Here is a 13877-nt window from a genome sequence, read left to right on the forward strand (position 1 = left end):
AGCTCCCTGCTGCTCTCTAGACCTTTGTGGCTGTCACTCGCTCGGCACATCTCAGATTGTGAGGTGTCAGAGATGAGACCATCTCCACCTCCCACATGTGATGGACAATGCTGGTCCATCTCCTGTCCACTGCTTCTAGGAACCTGCAGCTGTGTGGGGCCAGCCTGCATGGGTAGAAGACTGTAAGTTGGTTAGCCTAGCACAGATTTGTGCTGGTTTATCTCAAGTAGAGCTTTGCCAAGCCCGAGAGTAGACTTTATCACGCAGGTTACCAGTGTTGTCATGAGACAGTACCAGAATGGTCTTCACTCTTTAGTTTTTCTCCAACTGTACTTGTGTCAAGCTGTCCTGAAAGATACTAAACCAGGTTGAAATTGATACGTGCATGGAGTTGAAACAGGTTTTACTGGATGTCTGGGTCCTATGGGAGGGATGTAGCACACAAACCGGCAGGTATGTGGACAAACAGGCCCTCCTGCATGGCGGTGGTGCTGTGTCTGTGCTGCCAGTTGCCTGGAGAGCTTTGGGGGTGCCCCACAGCTCTGGGACAAAGGGACAAGATACAGGACCAAGTCTCAAAGCCCTTTGCGCTCACTCCTCTGCCTGCCATTTCCATGGTCTGGTGGTGCTCAGGCGACCTGTCTGTAGCATGTTGGGTACTGGAAGTACCAACAACTGTACTGGGCACTGACACTACTGCAGCCAGTAAGGTGGTAGTGGTCTGGCTTTTATAACAAGGATTTACCCTCAGGGTGGTGTAGGAAACAGTTTGTGTAAGGAACATGGTAAAAAACCACACATGGATGTTTTATCCTAACCTCGCTCTTCAAAAATAAGGTGCACAATCAAGACACAACCCAGTTCTGCAGTTAAGCACTCAGATGTGTTTGGAAAAATCAGGATTTTGGCCCCAGCTACCAGTTTTGCCATTTTTGGCAGCAAAGATAAAAATCAGAAATGATCAAAAAAGCCTTGTTCAGATATTCTGTCTTTTGGACAAGGCCTTCAGACTGTCTCTCATTTGTCCTTCCAGGCCCATCGCTCTTGTGTTCCTTGCCCTGCAATTGCCACATTTAAAATGAGTGCCATGGCTGGTAATCCCCACTGCCCATATAGCAGACGGCTCTGAGCCTTTTGGAAGTTTCTGGAAGCTCCTTTTGTGTCCCAGCCACACAATGTCACCTCAAAGCCAGTGTTTTCTCTACTAGACCATGGCCTGTCTCATCACGGTGCCTGCCTGTGCCTGTTCTTACAGACCAGCTCAGGACTCAAGATACTTCACATTTATTTTAGCGTATACTTACTATTAAGTATCAACTGAAAAAGAAACTACACTTTATTCTAGATTTTTGGGGGGAATGTTCATTCTAAAAGTTCTGCTGTGTTATTTTACTTGCATATGAATCAGGTACAACCAGTTCTGGTGGGAACTCATGTCATCACATTCATTTCACCTTGAAACTCTGAAGGTGAAGTACAGATGAAAAATTTAAATGCTAATGTTTTGTTTTGTCGAGGTTCAAATCCAGGTATATTAAGTGAAAAGTTAAATTTTAGGTAGTATTAATACATTTGCCCTCTTGCCAAAATTAAAGAAAATCGAATATCACTAGAGCAATTGTGCCATCTTTTTAAAGTTGCAATCTTCCTTAACATTTTTCAGCACATAGCATTACTTGTAAGATTTAAAGCACATTTTTGTTGCATGACGTGCATGGAAACGCACGTGCACACAGACAGTCAGTTACTGCACCATCAGACAATCATGTATTTTGGCCTAATTGGTTTGAAATGAGTGGTCACATACCATTGTCCTTTGGTTTGTCCTAATTGCCATTTTGTGCTCATGTAAGGAAGAAAATCCTTGGTTCTGTTTGGTGGCAGCATTCCCAATTGACTTCAGTTGTTCCAAGAGTGATGAGGTATCTTGGTTCTCAAACTAAATCCAATCGTGTTTTGATTTCTCAAGCCTCTGTAATTCCTTCCTTTTTTATTTTAAAACAATTATTTTCATTTCATTTGTAAGCTCTAGGTCTACTGTCAATCGTTGCTTTCCCATTAGTCTATTTTTGGCTTTCCAGAGCTTTCCATATAATATATTAGTGTAAACAATATTTCTGTTTATTAAAAAAATCGAAGGTGCCTCTTCTTAGAATGAACCTGTAAAAGAGGTATAGCACAATTGCACTAATTATGAAGAGCAGTTGTGGGGTTTTTTCCTTTTTTTGCCCCTAGCAAAGAGACAAAAAAGGAAAAATCAATACTGGAAAACCCGTTTCATTCTGCAGCAAAGGCAGTTGGAAAAGATCCACTTGAACTCTTAGAGTGAAATGCTGAAAGCTGATGTAATTAAGTAAACCAGCTGAGAACTGAACCACCTGATCAAACTAAGGGATTATAAGTATGAAAGATCTGATGCACAGTTCAGAATCTTTTGATAGAGGAAGTGAAGTTTGCTGGGAATTTGGTGATTAAAGGCTTGTCTTTTGTTGATGATTAGTTATTTTGCTCAGGGAATTGTTGATTAATTGAAAAATGTTTGAATAGCACTTACGAATTGTTGGAATATCTCTCGTTGCCCTTTCTTTAAATAAATTGATGTGGGTTTGGTTCCAAATGGCTCTTCAGTTTGAAAGGTAATTTATAATTTAATGAAAAGTAGTATTCATGCAGAAATGAAATTTTCTGCAATAATGTCCACCAGAGTGTTTAACTGGCCAAATTATTTTTTATAAATATCTTTGTGATACTTTTTTTTCCTTGATTTTATTTTTTGATAGTTTACTGGATGATGTGTTATTTTGTTAACGTTTTTTCCAAGACTGGACAACCATTTTGATAATCCATTGCAGATTTTTAAAATAATAAATACAGTAGGAACAGTTATGATTTAAAGATTCAGTTTTTCAAAGGCACCTCTTTATAGATATTGCATGGTAAACCAACCTTCTGTCTGAATAACGTTTTGATTTTATTTAAATGAAAACCTCATTTTTGCGAGGTTTGTCCGTACGGCATTTGATTCATCAAGAGTGACCTTTTGAAGGCAGAATTGCAGGTTAATTGATCACTACCACATGTGTATAGGTGGTATTCCTCCTTTTTCTCTGATTGGCACCAGATTTGGAACACTGATATGGTTGAGCTCACTAGCTAATAGTATGAGATACCCTAATGTGTCAGGATCCAAGCTAGGCTTTTATTATATCCATGCCATTTTTTCTGAAGTTCTCAGGTACAGATGCAGTTGTTGCAACTTTTCATTGGAGTGTGGTCTTACAGGCAGCAGTGAGAATGGGAATGAGCTGTGGCTCCCCAGGTTTGTTTAGGTTTAGTGTGGTCTTTTAAAAATCAGCAGAAGGTCTCTGTAAATAAATAGACTTAAAAACAAAATAAGAGCCAGGCTTAACATTTGGCAGTGCAGGATTTCTGACAAGCCAATTACTTTGTTCCTGAGGTCCCTGTCCTTACTGATGTGCTCTAAACATGGGTGACAGACGTCTAAGTGAGACAGTGCATACTGTACAACTCAATAACCATTCCTAAAGGAGATCATTCTGTTCTGGGGAGTCTCAGCTTTTGTTTTCCCCAAAACAACAAATTTGCTACTGCTCTTGTAAAGAAAGCTTCAAAATATTGACAGTATAAATGATGCAAAGACATCTGTAAGCATCTGTAACAAGTGTAGAACAGTAGATCTGAGATATTTGAATTGCCTCATTTTTGTCACTACGTGGTTTGGGTGACATGTGGTAATCATTTACACAGTGAAGATAATTAACATACTTGTATCCTCATTAAGAAAGGCCAGGGAAATACGGTGCAGCTCTTACTGTGAGCACATCTTTATTTGCTTTCTTAAGTGCAAGATCTCTAGAAGGGCCAACTGTTTAGATTTAGTTTTTTTGAAGCAAGGTGTCTTGATCAAGCCTTACAAGGAGGAGTCAGGAAGTCATGCTTGCACAAGCTGCATTTTGAACAGGGCTCACTGTTAATTTGGTCACTGACATGAGTGGAGTTTGGAAAGAACCATTCTTCCCTGTTTCATACATTGTAATCAGGAGTGTGATGGTCTCAATTCCCGTGTAAGGATACTTGTAAAAAAAAGATGTTCTACTGTTTAGTTTCATGAAATGGCAGGAGAGACTGTGAGGGGAGAAGAAGCAGAGTGTGCTCTTTTCCTCTCCCAGAAGTCTGGTTTGGCATTTTGAGAAAGCAGCATACTGGAGTTTCTCCACAAGAAGAGGCAGCTGTGATAAAAGCCAAGACTGAGGAATGCTTTGCTGAGGGCCAAGCAGAGCTTGTTAGCCTTTGGGGAAGAGCTGCTGGCTACTGACTCTGTTCTGGCTCTATGGTAAGACACATCTGAGAAATACAGAAGTGTAGGGCTCATTGAAAGTTTCTGATGAAAGTATTTTTCAACAGAAAACACAGAGATTGCCTAAATGACTCATTTTGTGAGAAGTGGCTTCTGGCTTTGGGAAATGTTTTTCATTAAACTACAGAGCATATACAAAACAGTAACACATTGATTTGGCTGTGCTGTCACGGTGCCTTCCTAGAGTCTGTTTTAGTAATTATGTTCACATTCTCTTCTCTGAGATGGGGAGACCATATTGGGTCCTGAGAGATGCACTTTGGTGCATAGATCCATCTTGGGTGAGAAACTGGGAGCACAAGTGTGTGTACTCTGGTTCCCATGCAGCAGGGCATCAAGTCAACACTAAATGTTAGAACTTTCTGGAATGTTTTCATTTTTATGGAACCTCTGCTTTTTGCCTTTTTTTCCCCAAAGCAAATACACAATTTCTCTACATACCTCCCTATCATTTTAATGACAATGTTGTTGTTGTCATTAAGATTTCAGTTGTGAAAAGACATTTTGGCCTCTGCAGGAAATAAATGAAAATTTGTGTGTTTCAGCTGGGGTTTGGAGGCAAGGGGGGTTGTGAGGGGAGAAGGGGACAGTGTTTATTTTACCATAATGACCACAAAAAAACCCTCCCCAAAAGTTGACAGCTGCTCAGCACTCAGTTAATGCAGACTGGAACTTGCAGAATTTTTCAAGGTTTAAGATGAGGGTCAGACCAGCCATCTGATAAATTTCTGTCAGCAGGGCTGGATGCACAAATGGGAAGTGCCTGAGTTCCTATTTAGGTTTCAGGTTTAGGTTTTAGTTTGGGTGTTTTCCCTAAGTGTCTGACCTGTTTCCACCTTCCGAGGGGAAGATTGACTGGTAATTCCCAGTCTCTATGGATGGCATGCTGCTTCAAGTAGCAAATGTAAACTAATTTCCTGAAATAACTTCGGCCGTCCCCTGCCCTGGGGTTGGCCTGGAGGGCAAGACACAGCCCTGGAGGACCCTGTGAGCATGATTTAGAAAAGAGGCGGAGGAGCTGTCTTTAGATGTTATTTCAAAATTGAAAAGGTTATTTTTCCTTGATTCTTCAGCCAGATCTCCCTTATTTATGGCAGCAGTGCTAAAATATGCCTGGCAAAGGAAGAGCAACCCTTGAGTAAGGGGATGATGGATGTAAATAAACTATTCTTAGCTGACCTGGCTATCACTGTGCTAAACCATGGCTATACATGAGGCTGCCTTCTCTAGAGCCACTTGCATGGCCCATTAGCAGGATTCCCAGTGCTGCAGGAAGGTTTAACTTGAGAACAGTGGTTTGTTGGTGCACAGAGCCAAATCAGGTCGTGTGGTTACTCCAGGAAGCAGGCTATCCTGGCTGCCCAGAGCACAGGGAAGCATGCTGCAGTTTTAGCTTCACTGGAGGCAGCTCAACGCCAGGTGAACCACTTGATTCAGCAAAAGACAAGCAGCCCTAGAAGCACAATTGTGGTATTTGAGATAATGTCCCAGATTTTTGCCCCTATATGGGAAGCATTTCTGCAAACCTATCCTGGTAGAACTAAGAGCTGAGTGTTTGTTTAAAGTAATTAAATTTTGCATGATCTTGACAACCCATCCATCCACTGATGGAGTTTGTATGTTTTGCATCCATTATACTTTGGGAAGTCTTAATCAGCTCAGGTCACATGTTTGGGCACTCTTAAATATCTACAGGATCACAACCCAAATTCTTAAAGCAAGGTTGAAGTGAATAGAACTTCCCATTATGTGTAATTGGGTGCAGGAAAAAGTGTTTCAAGTAAAGAAAGTTCAAACATGTTTGAATGCTTTTTGTTAGTCCTCTTGACATTTTGAAGAATTAAGATGTTATTTCTTATAAAAAACTATTAATCTAGGTAATACCACTTGTCAGTAACAAAAGGAGACCATCAATTAGCAGAAATAAATCTATCACAGTGGTAACTGAAAGTTTCTGTGATTTCCTACAGAAGTTTACATTTCTACAATTAAAAAATGTATTGAGGGGGAGGCTAGTTGTTTGTTCCTTATGAATCAATCTTGGAGATACACAAAACATTAGGATGTTCCTCTTCTCCCCACCATGTCTTTTTTATCTACTTTATTTGAACTGTTTATTTGCAGAGAAGAAGGGAATCAGAAAGAGCATTAATGAAATTGAGCATGGTCAGCCAAATTTCTAATGAATAGATTTCTCTGGGTAAAAGCCAAAATCTGTGTCTTGCTTTGGACTGGTAAAAGCTTTACAGTTGTGTATCTGATTGCTACACTGGCATCTGTGGGAGGGAAGAAACCTTAAATGTATTAGTGGAGATCATCTGGTTATTTGTGGCATGGTAACAATATGTGTATAAAGATATGATCTGACACATATGTCAAAGTAATTCCTTTTGACTGACTTCAGGGAAAATGCATTGTAAATCCAACTATTACTTGGTGTGTTTTGGATTCTGATACAAAGGTAGCTGCTATAGAGTGGTTTTTTTCTGGAGCTGGGAGACAATTTATTTTGCAATCATGCTCATTTTCTCTGATTTTAATTAATTTAAGAAAAGTCATCTTTAGAAAAATAAACAAAACCCAGCATTCTTCCTTTCCCTTTCCCAAAGTAAACCTCTGTATGTGGGAAATACCATGTTAATGTCTTAAATTGGCAGTATGCACCCAGAAATGGCATTTGTAATTTTTTTTTTTTTTTAAACAAAGTTCATCTTACCACAGAGTACGTCATTGCTGAAGCTGAATTTTTGTAAGAGGTTTCATCTTTACCGACTTTCCTACCACCAAACTCTGAAACAGCTATTTATAAAACGCTTTTAAAAGTGGGGGGGGGTTTTTCAACCCACAGCTATCAAATCTCTTGATTTATTACTATCATGGCCATAGCAATGATACAGATACATTTTAAGCACTTGGAGAAGAAAATGGCCTTAACTGTTGCCGTGAATGTCTGTCTTGTTCTTAATTGTACAGTGATGATTATGCAAAAAGGTCACAGGGGGTTATTAATTATTCAGGTACAAGTCTGTTTATCTGGAAGAAGTGTGTATAAAGTTATACTGGAAGTGGTGCTTTCACTGCCTGCAGTTGCCAGCCTTGGCAACTTAAGTCCTTACCACTATCAGTGCTTCCAGTCTCCTCATCATGTGCCGGAGATGTTTGAGCCCATTTTACAGATGAGGTATTGAGGAGAAAAGAGAATGAGTGGCTTCCCAGGGCAATACGTGGCATGTGTGACGGGAATGGATGTTGGGTACAGCTGATGCTGTCCTCAGCCAGAATCTTAGCAGAAAGTGTTCATCCTTTCCAAAGGAGATGAAATTTTCCTTACAGAGACTGAATGATTTTCAGTACTTTGTTTCTTCCTGTTTTCCATGAAATGCAAACTGTAACAATTAAGACTCAAGTATTTGAGGAAGATGTCTGCCAAATTAGCAAGCTATGGTTTCATATGGAAAACCAGCATCCGAGCTATTGATGAAATACAGCGTGGGATAATAAAAGGCTTACCAGGGTTCGAAAGACCTCTATTTACATAAATATGCAAAGACATCTGTTACAGTCATGAGTGACCTGCTGGTTTAGACCATCAGCAGGGGAAACATCGTAGATCAGCATCACCTGCAGTAGCAGGTGCTACTTTAGGCAGCAGGAATTACTGAAGAGGTTTTCGATGAACAAAGACAACCTTTCCTCTTGCCAAGAAGAGACATGTGGGAAATCAAAACACCCGGCACACGCCTACGGTCTTTCATTTGTAGTGCGCGGTGAGAGCCCAGTGTGTGCCTCTGCGGCCAAAGCTGTACGTGATCACTTATAGGTATGGTGTGGCTGACACAGCTGCAAAGTTTATGTCTGAGAAGTACTTCGGTCTTTTAAAACCACACTACTTAAGTCAGATTCCCAAACAGAAATGAATCATCAAGATTTAATGGAAAACGTTCAAAACAAATTTATCATCTAAACCCAGTGTTTTTATTGCCAGAGTATATGCCCAAAATAGTAATGTAAAACCGTCATCCTAAAGGTTGCGATTACTTAAATGAAAAATTGGAGTGTAATTCTTGCTCACCATTAATCAACAGAGACATTATAACATTACAGCTTTATATAATGCAAGGATATTTGTCTTCCTTGTTGGCTCAAGGTATATGGTGTTCTCTCTCTTTCTCTTCCCCTCTGCCCCATTCATTGTGTAACATGGTTTTCTGAGGAAAGAATCTGTCTTTAGTGGATGAACGACTGGACAAAAAACTGGATTACAAATTCAGGGCTGCAAAAACCTTATAATTTGGTGTGTTATACGTGACTGTAATTGCCATCAGTTCTGAGAAGAAAATGCTCACACAGTAAAGAGAAGTCTCCAAAGAACCTGTAGTAAAGCCACGCAAGTACAAGAGTTGACATTAGAAAAGTCTTCCAATATTTAAAATGTTCCCTCTGACTCTCATATATGTTAAATACTGTTCCTGTGTTGTAAGAGAAGGTGCAGTACAGCCTGCATACTTGATTCACAATTTTTAATGGATGCCTCACACTGGGATGTTACAGCTCTAATAACTGTATGACATCTTTAAATACCTTAACAATTCCCACCTCTGTTTTGATAACACATTTCATAGTAAATTAAGGTAAAACAAACCTGTTCTTTTCTCTCCCTTTGAACAGAGCGTGGATCACACTTCTCGTAAACCTCATCATATTGAGGTTGGGCTAAGATGAGCATAACCAGTGACGAAGTGAATTTCTTGGTGTATCGCTATCTCCAGGAATCGGGTAAATTCCTTGTCATCATAACTTCTTCATAACTTCTGGTCATAAATGAAATGGGAAAATTGCCTTTTTGCATGATATTGCTCTAGCAATGTTGCCTTGAGTGTTTCAGACTGATATACTCAGACTGAATACCCATGTTTCTTTGAAATCATGGTCTAGAACATAATAAAAGTGCAAACATGCACAGGTACAAAATAAACATTGCAGTTAAGCAAAACAAGGAGGTAAATAACATTATGTTAACAAATGTTTTGGTAGTTATATCGTGTCTACCAAAGTCATTTTTGGCAGCAGAGGCAAAAAGCATGTGTATGTTGTATCTTTTTTCTGCTTAGCTACTTGAAATTGTTTACATTGGGTTTATGTTGGCTATAAACAGAAATTTGGGTGCAAGTTTCTGATGTTTTAGACCACTTTTAGGGTTGCTATGTATGTAAACTGATCTGAACAGTGTCAGCATGGCTCTGTCTCAGTAGCACTTCCACCTCTATCTGTTTTCAAATTGGAAAATACCATGGGGCTTTAAAATGTTTTTAAAAAATGAAATTGAAGCTTACATTTTGGGTTTGTTTCCATAATCTTCTTTCCACTCTTTGACTGCAAGAAGTAGAAAATCTCTTAGCTAATGGAAAATGTTCTGTTACTGTAGAGATGATAGGGGAGCTGAGAAACATTGACAAAGGATTTATAACCAACATTACAACCCTTTGTTGGTAAAAGTAGAATTTGCTAAAAATATTTCATGTTTCACATACTGAAACAAACAAACAAACAAATCTGTGGAAAATAGATGTTATCCTGTCAGAAGACTTGAAGCCAGTTTTAGAATAAACCCTCAAGACCTGAGGGATGTCTTGTACAAAGAATCAAAATTCCAGCAGGTAGAAGATATGGCCTTAGCCTGCTTCTGTTGGTCACAGTAACTAGTATTCATTAGATACATTATTTTGAGTTGTTTCTTCTACTTTCAAGACTACTTCAGTCCCAGGAAACCAAATACCTATGCGAAGAATCTCCACTGAAGTTAAGGTTAATCATCCTTTTTAGGGTTTGGTCTTTTAAAACAGTTCTTTGAGAGTCCACTTGTGGCCTGTGTTAGATCTTGTCTCACACTCTATTCTAATGGAGCTTATAAAAAGTTGTCTAGATCTGTGCAAACAGATGAAAGAAAAACAGGAACTAACAAAACTAAAACTTCATCCAGACAAAGTTTATTTTTAAAAATAAGCCATTGTGTACCGGACTGGAAAGAGCTTTTAGACATTAGAGCAGTGCACCAATGGATGTAATCAAAGCATAAAGAATCCTGAAATTACTTTGTGTTATGTTTGGGTTGTAGAAGATTCTACATAACAGTGTATTAATACAGTTGCTTTTCCTGATGTGAAAAAAGAAACCAGCCTTTTAAATTCCTTTTGATACATCAGGAGGTGAGTTAGTGTTGTGTAGCCAAATGTCAGGAAAAAGCTACTGTAGGTAACATCTCCCACAAGCAAGCAATCACTTTTGCCATTTTACAGAGAACTTTACATGCAAATGTGTATGTTAATGGCAAGTTGTACTGCTCTTACCTTCTTATCTAGAGGGTCAAAAGGTTTTCTTATTTAATCCACACATACTGAAGGCATTCATAGAAACATTGTATTTCCACTGTTCTGTTGTATTTTACACATATAAGAGAGAGGAAGTTGAGGTTAAATATTTGAAGAAATATTCAAATATGCTTCAAACTGGTATGGACGTAGTAGATATACCTGGCAGTTTGTTAGGAATTCCATTCAGCAAACAAGAGCTATAACCAGTGATGAATTCACTGAACTGCTACAAGAGCTTCTTACGTTTAATTTTTTCCTACTGTCATTGTTTTTTCCAAGGAGATTTTTATATCTGTATTTTCAGATGAAGTAAGACAATAAGATGGAAACTGTTATACAGCCTTTTGCCTTTCCGCCTGCTACTATAAATGATGTAAGATGTGACAGCAGACAAAAGATATTTAATCCATAGCTTCAGAAATAATGTGTGCCAGATTTAAAGGGCTAGTGTTTAAATACAGTCTGAGTTCAAACCCCCCTGCAGTTTAAGGAGTTTGCAAAAAACAGGGATTTTACATTGATTATTTGTTAACATTAGCTGAACCCAAAGCTTCTAAAAATTTTCATAGACACAACTATGAATGTGGCTTACAAGACCATATAGAAGTTCACTTCTTTTTTTTCAGGTATCTGTCCTTTAATCTTATCATGGAAAACTTCAAGACTTTCCCATAAAATGTAGGCAAATGGTGGGAGGAAGAGAGAAATAGCAAAGGAGATACATATGGCAGAATAAGTATATAAAAAGCAAAATGTCCCTGTAATATTTCATCTATTTTGCATCTGCGAGGTACATAAACGCTTGAGATTCTTTGAAGCATTGTAGCAAAGATGCTGAAGGGGGCTATACACTTCATTATGAGAATACTGGCACGTGATTCTAGTTGTTCATCTCTTGTATATATTTCCTCAATTTTCTGTCAGACCAGAAACCTTGCACAAGAGAGTATTAATAGAGTTGAACTGTCTAAGCCATTATTGTTGCTTTTTAACAAATCTTGGCATACTAAAGGGAGTTTCAGTGAACTGGAAAAAGCAAATGTTGTGTCAGAATTTTTAAAGGTTAAACAAGATGATCCAGGTAACAGTAGATCAAGGGCAGTCATTGGAAGGCTGAGACTAAGTATCTCCAACAAAGATTAAGAGATGACATCATGCCAAATGCCAGCCAGCAAGTTTTTATGGGTAATAGATCTTGTCAAACATACTTGATGCTGCTTTTTCCGAGATCAGAAATGAAGTTGACAGAGATAGCTGTGCTGACATTAATACACTTAGACTACTTTATGACATTTATTTAGTCTTGTTGACACTGTGTTTAAAATGAAGTAACAGTGAGTAAAATCTGTGTAATCCAGAATTACCAAATGGATTAAAAATGGGATAACAGAAACATCTTGAAAAGCAATTATAGTTGGGGCTAATTCATCTCAAGGGTTACTTCTAGTGGGAACTCACAGGAATCTGTTCTTGGCACAATGCTGCTCAAGTGCTTTATCGGTTACCTGGAAGGAAATATAAAATGATTACCAAGTACATCTGCAGATGGAATGAAATGGTAAGTTGTGGCATTTGGGGAGTTATACTGACTGATCGTGGGTTTAACAGAAACAAATACAGCCAGGAAGACTGCTTTGAGCTGCCTGCTGCTGGAGGAGCAGGCTGGAGAAGATGCTTGGTCCAGGCACAATGCAGTCAAATCCCTCCTGTACAACACAGGACTTGGACAAGTTAAGGCTCTAAATGTTTAGCTGTATTAAAGTAAGCTTGTAAATAGTTGCCTCTTCACATAGGTGACTGTCTCAGCGCTTATCTATGCCCAGAAAATCAAAGCAGTCCATCATAATGTCCATTTATGCTCTATGGCTTCATGCCATGGGAACTCCACTACTAAGGTCACTAGGTGTTGTCGCTTCCACAGTAAGACCATGAATGCCCCCTTCTTGAGATACAAAGAGAACACGTGTTTATTTTCAGTTCAAGGTTATCTCTTCTATCCAAAGTCAGGTCTTGCAATGTCTAGTTTTCGCCTTTTTTTATTATGAACTTTTTAAGTGCACAATTTAAAGTGATCATTCTTAAAAGTGCTGAGGTCTATCAAGCATTGTTTATCTCAGGAGTCAAACTTCTTAAAGTCAGGTTATATTTATGTGTAGGTGTCTTGATACAAAGTCTACCTTTAAATTAAATGTTGGCCCCAGTTACTAAAATCAGGCTTAGGTACATCTATACTGAGTGTACAGCCAGTGTGGAGACAGGAGCACTCAAAATACTCCTGTGGTGGACGCAGTTATATCAACAAAGCAGGTACATTGATGAAAGTGAAAGAAGCTATACCAAGTAGCCACAGTTCTGGTATCCAAATTATGTTTATTAATTATAACTAATAGTATATAATATATAATATTAATATAATATTGATATAATAATATTAATTGTATTAACTTGTACCTCTTCAAGCACCTGAGAAGCATACTTTTGCTAGCAGCCATCTTCATTGCTGATATAGACCTTCTGTTGGGTTTCTTCAGTTTCTGAGAAAAAATATAGAATTCATAATATAGAGTTTTCCTATTCTGTTTTTTCCAAAAGAAAAACAGACAATTATTTGTCTTTTGGAATGAAGGTCAAAGCAGTACAGTGCAATGAGGAGTAATAAGGATCCAAAGGAAATTTCTAAGAGTTGAGGGAGGACGGCAAAACCAAGGGAAATCAAATCTCTCTCATACTTTTCAATCTAAAATGTGTTGCCATCTGTTGTGAGTGACAAATCCTATCATCAGTCCAAATTCTGCAATAAATTTCCTTCCCTACCCAGCCCAATATTATCGATTTAGTTATTAAAGCTTTTTCAAATTGGGTATTTTGGATGCATTAATCATTTATCAGTGTTCCTTTCTAGCATTTATATGCATGTTGCAGTCTAGAATTCTTGTCTGAAAATCAGTTCCCCAGTTGCCTGTGGCTTACACTCTTCTCTAGTAGAACATTTATTGTAATGAATGTCTTGCAATGACTGGTTAGCGTTAAGATTGTGTGAGTTTCCATTTTCACTCAAATTTTTACTTTTTGGTTTGAATTTTTCCATGTTTTATGACACATACTTGATAACTGTTCCCCAGTGTATA

At 38.5% G+C, this 13877-nt stretch overlaps 1 protein-coding gene across 6 annotated transcripts in view; it reads left to right on the plus strand.

Annotated features, from left to right (window-relative positions):
* The window catches only part of TBL1X (transducin beta like 1 X-linked), a 193041-nt gene that overhangs the window by 129731 nt on the left and 49433 nt on the right, over positions 1-13877 (plus strand). For 4 of the 6 annotated variants that reach the window (XM_048328885.1, XM_048328877.1, XM_048328905.1 and 1 more), the window contains one exon: positions 9047-9154. The exons of the other annotated variants lie outside the window; for them this stretch is intronic. In XM_048328885.1, the coding sequence (XP_048184842.1) occupies positions 9097-9154 (58 nt within the window). In that variant the 5' untranslated portion in view covers positions 9047-9096. The remainder of the gene's footprint in view (positions 1-9046; positions 9155-13877) is intronic. 6 annotated transcript variants of the gene reach the window in all.

Source organism: Corvus hawaiiensis, chromosome 2, assembly GCF_020740725.1.
Source record: "Corvus hawaiiensis isolate bCorHaw1 chromosome 2, bCorHaw1.pri.cur, whole genome shotgun sequence".
Lineage (NCBI taxonomy): Eukaryota > Metazoa > Chordata > Aves > Passeriformes > Corvidae > Corvus > Corvus hawaiiensis.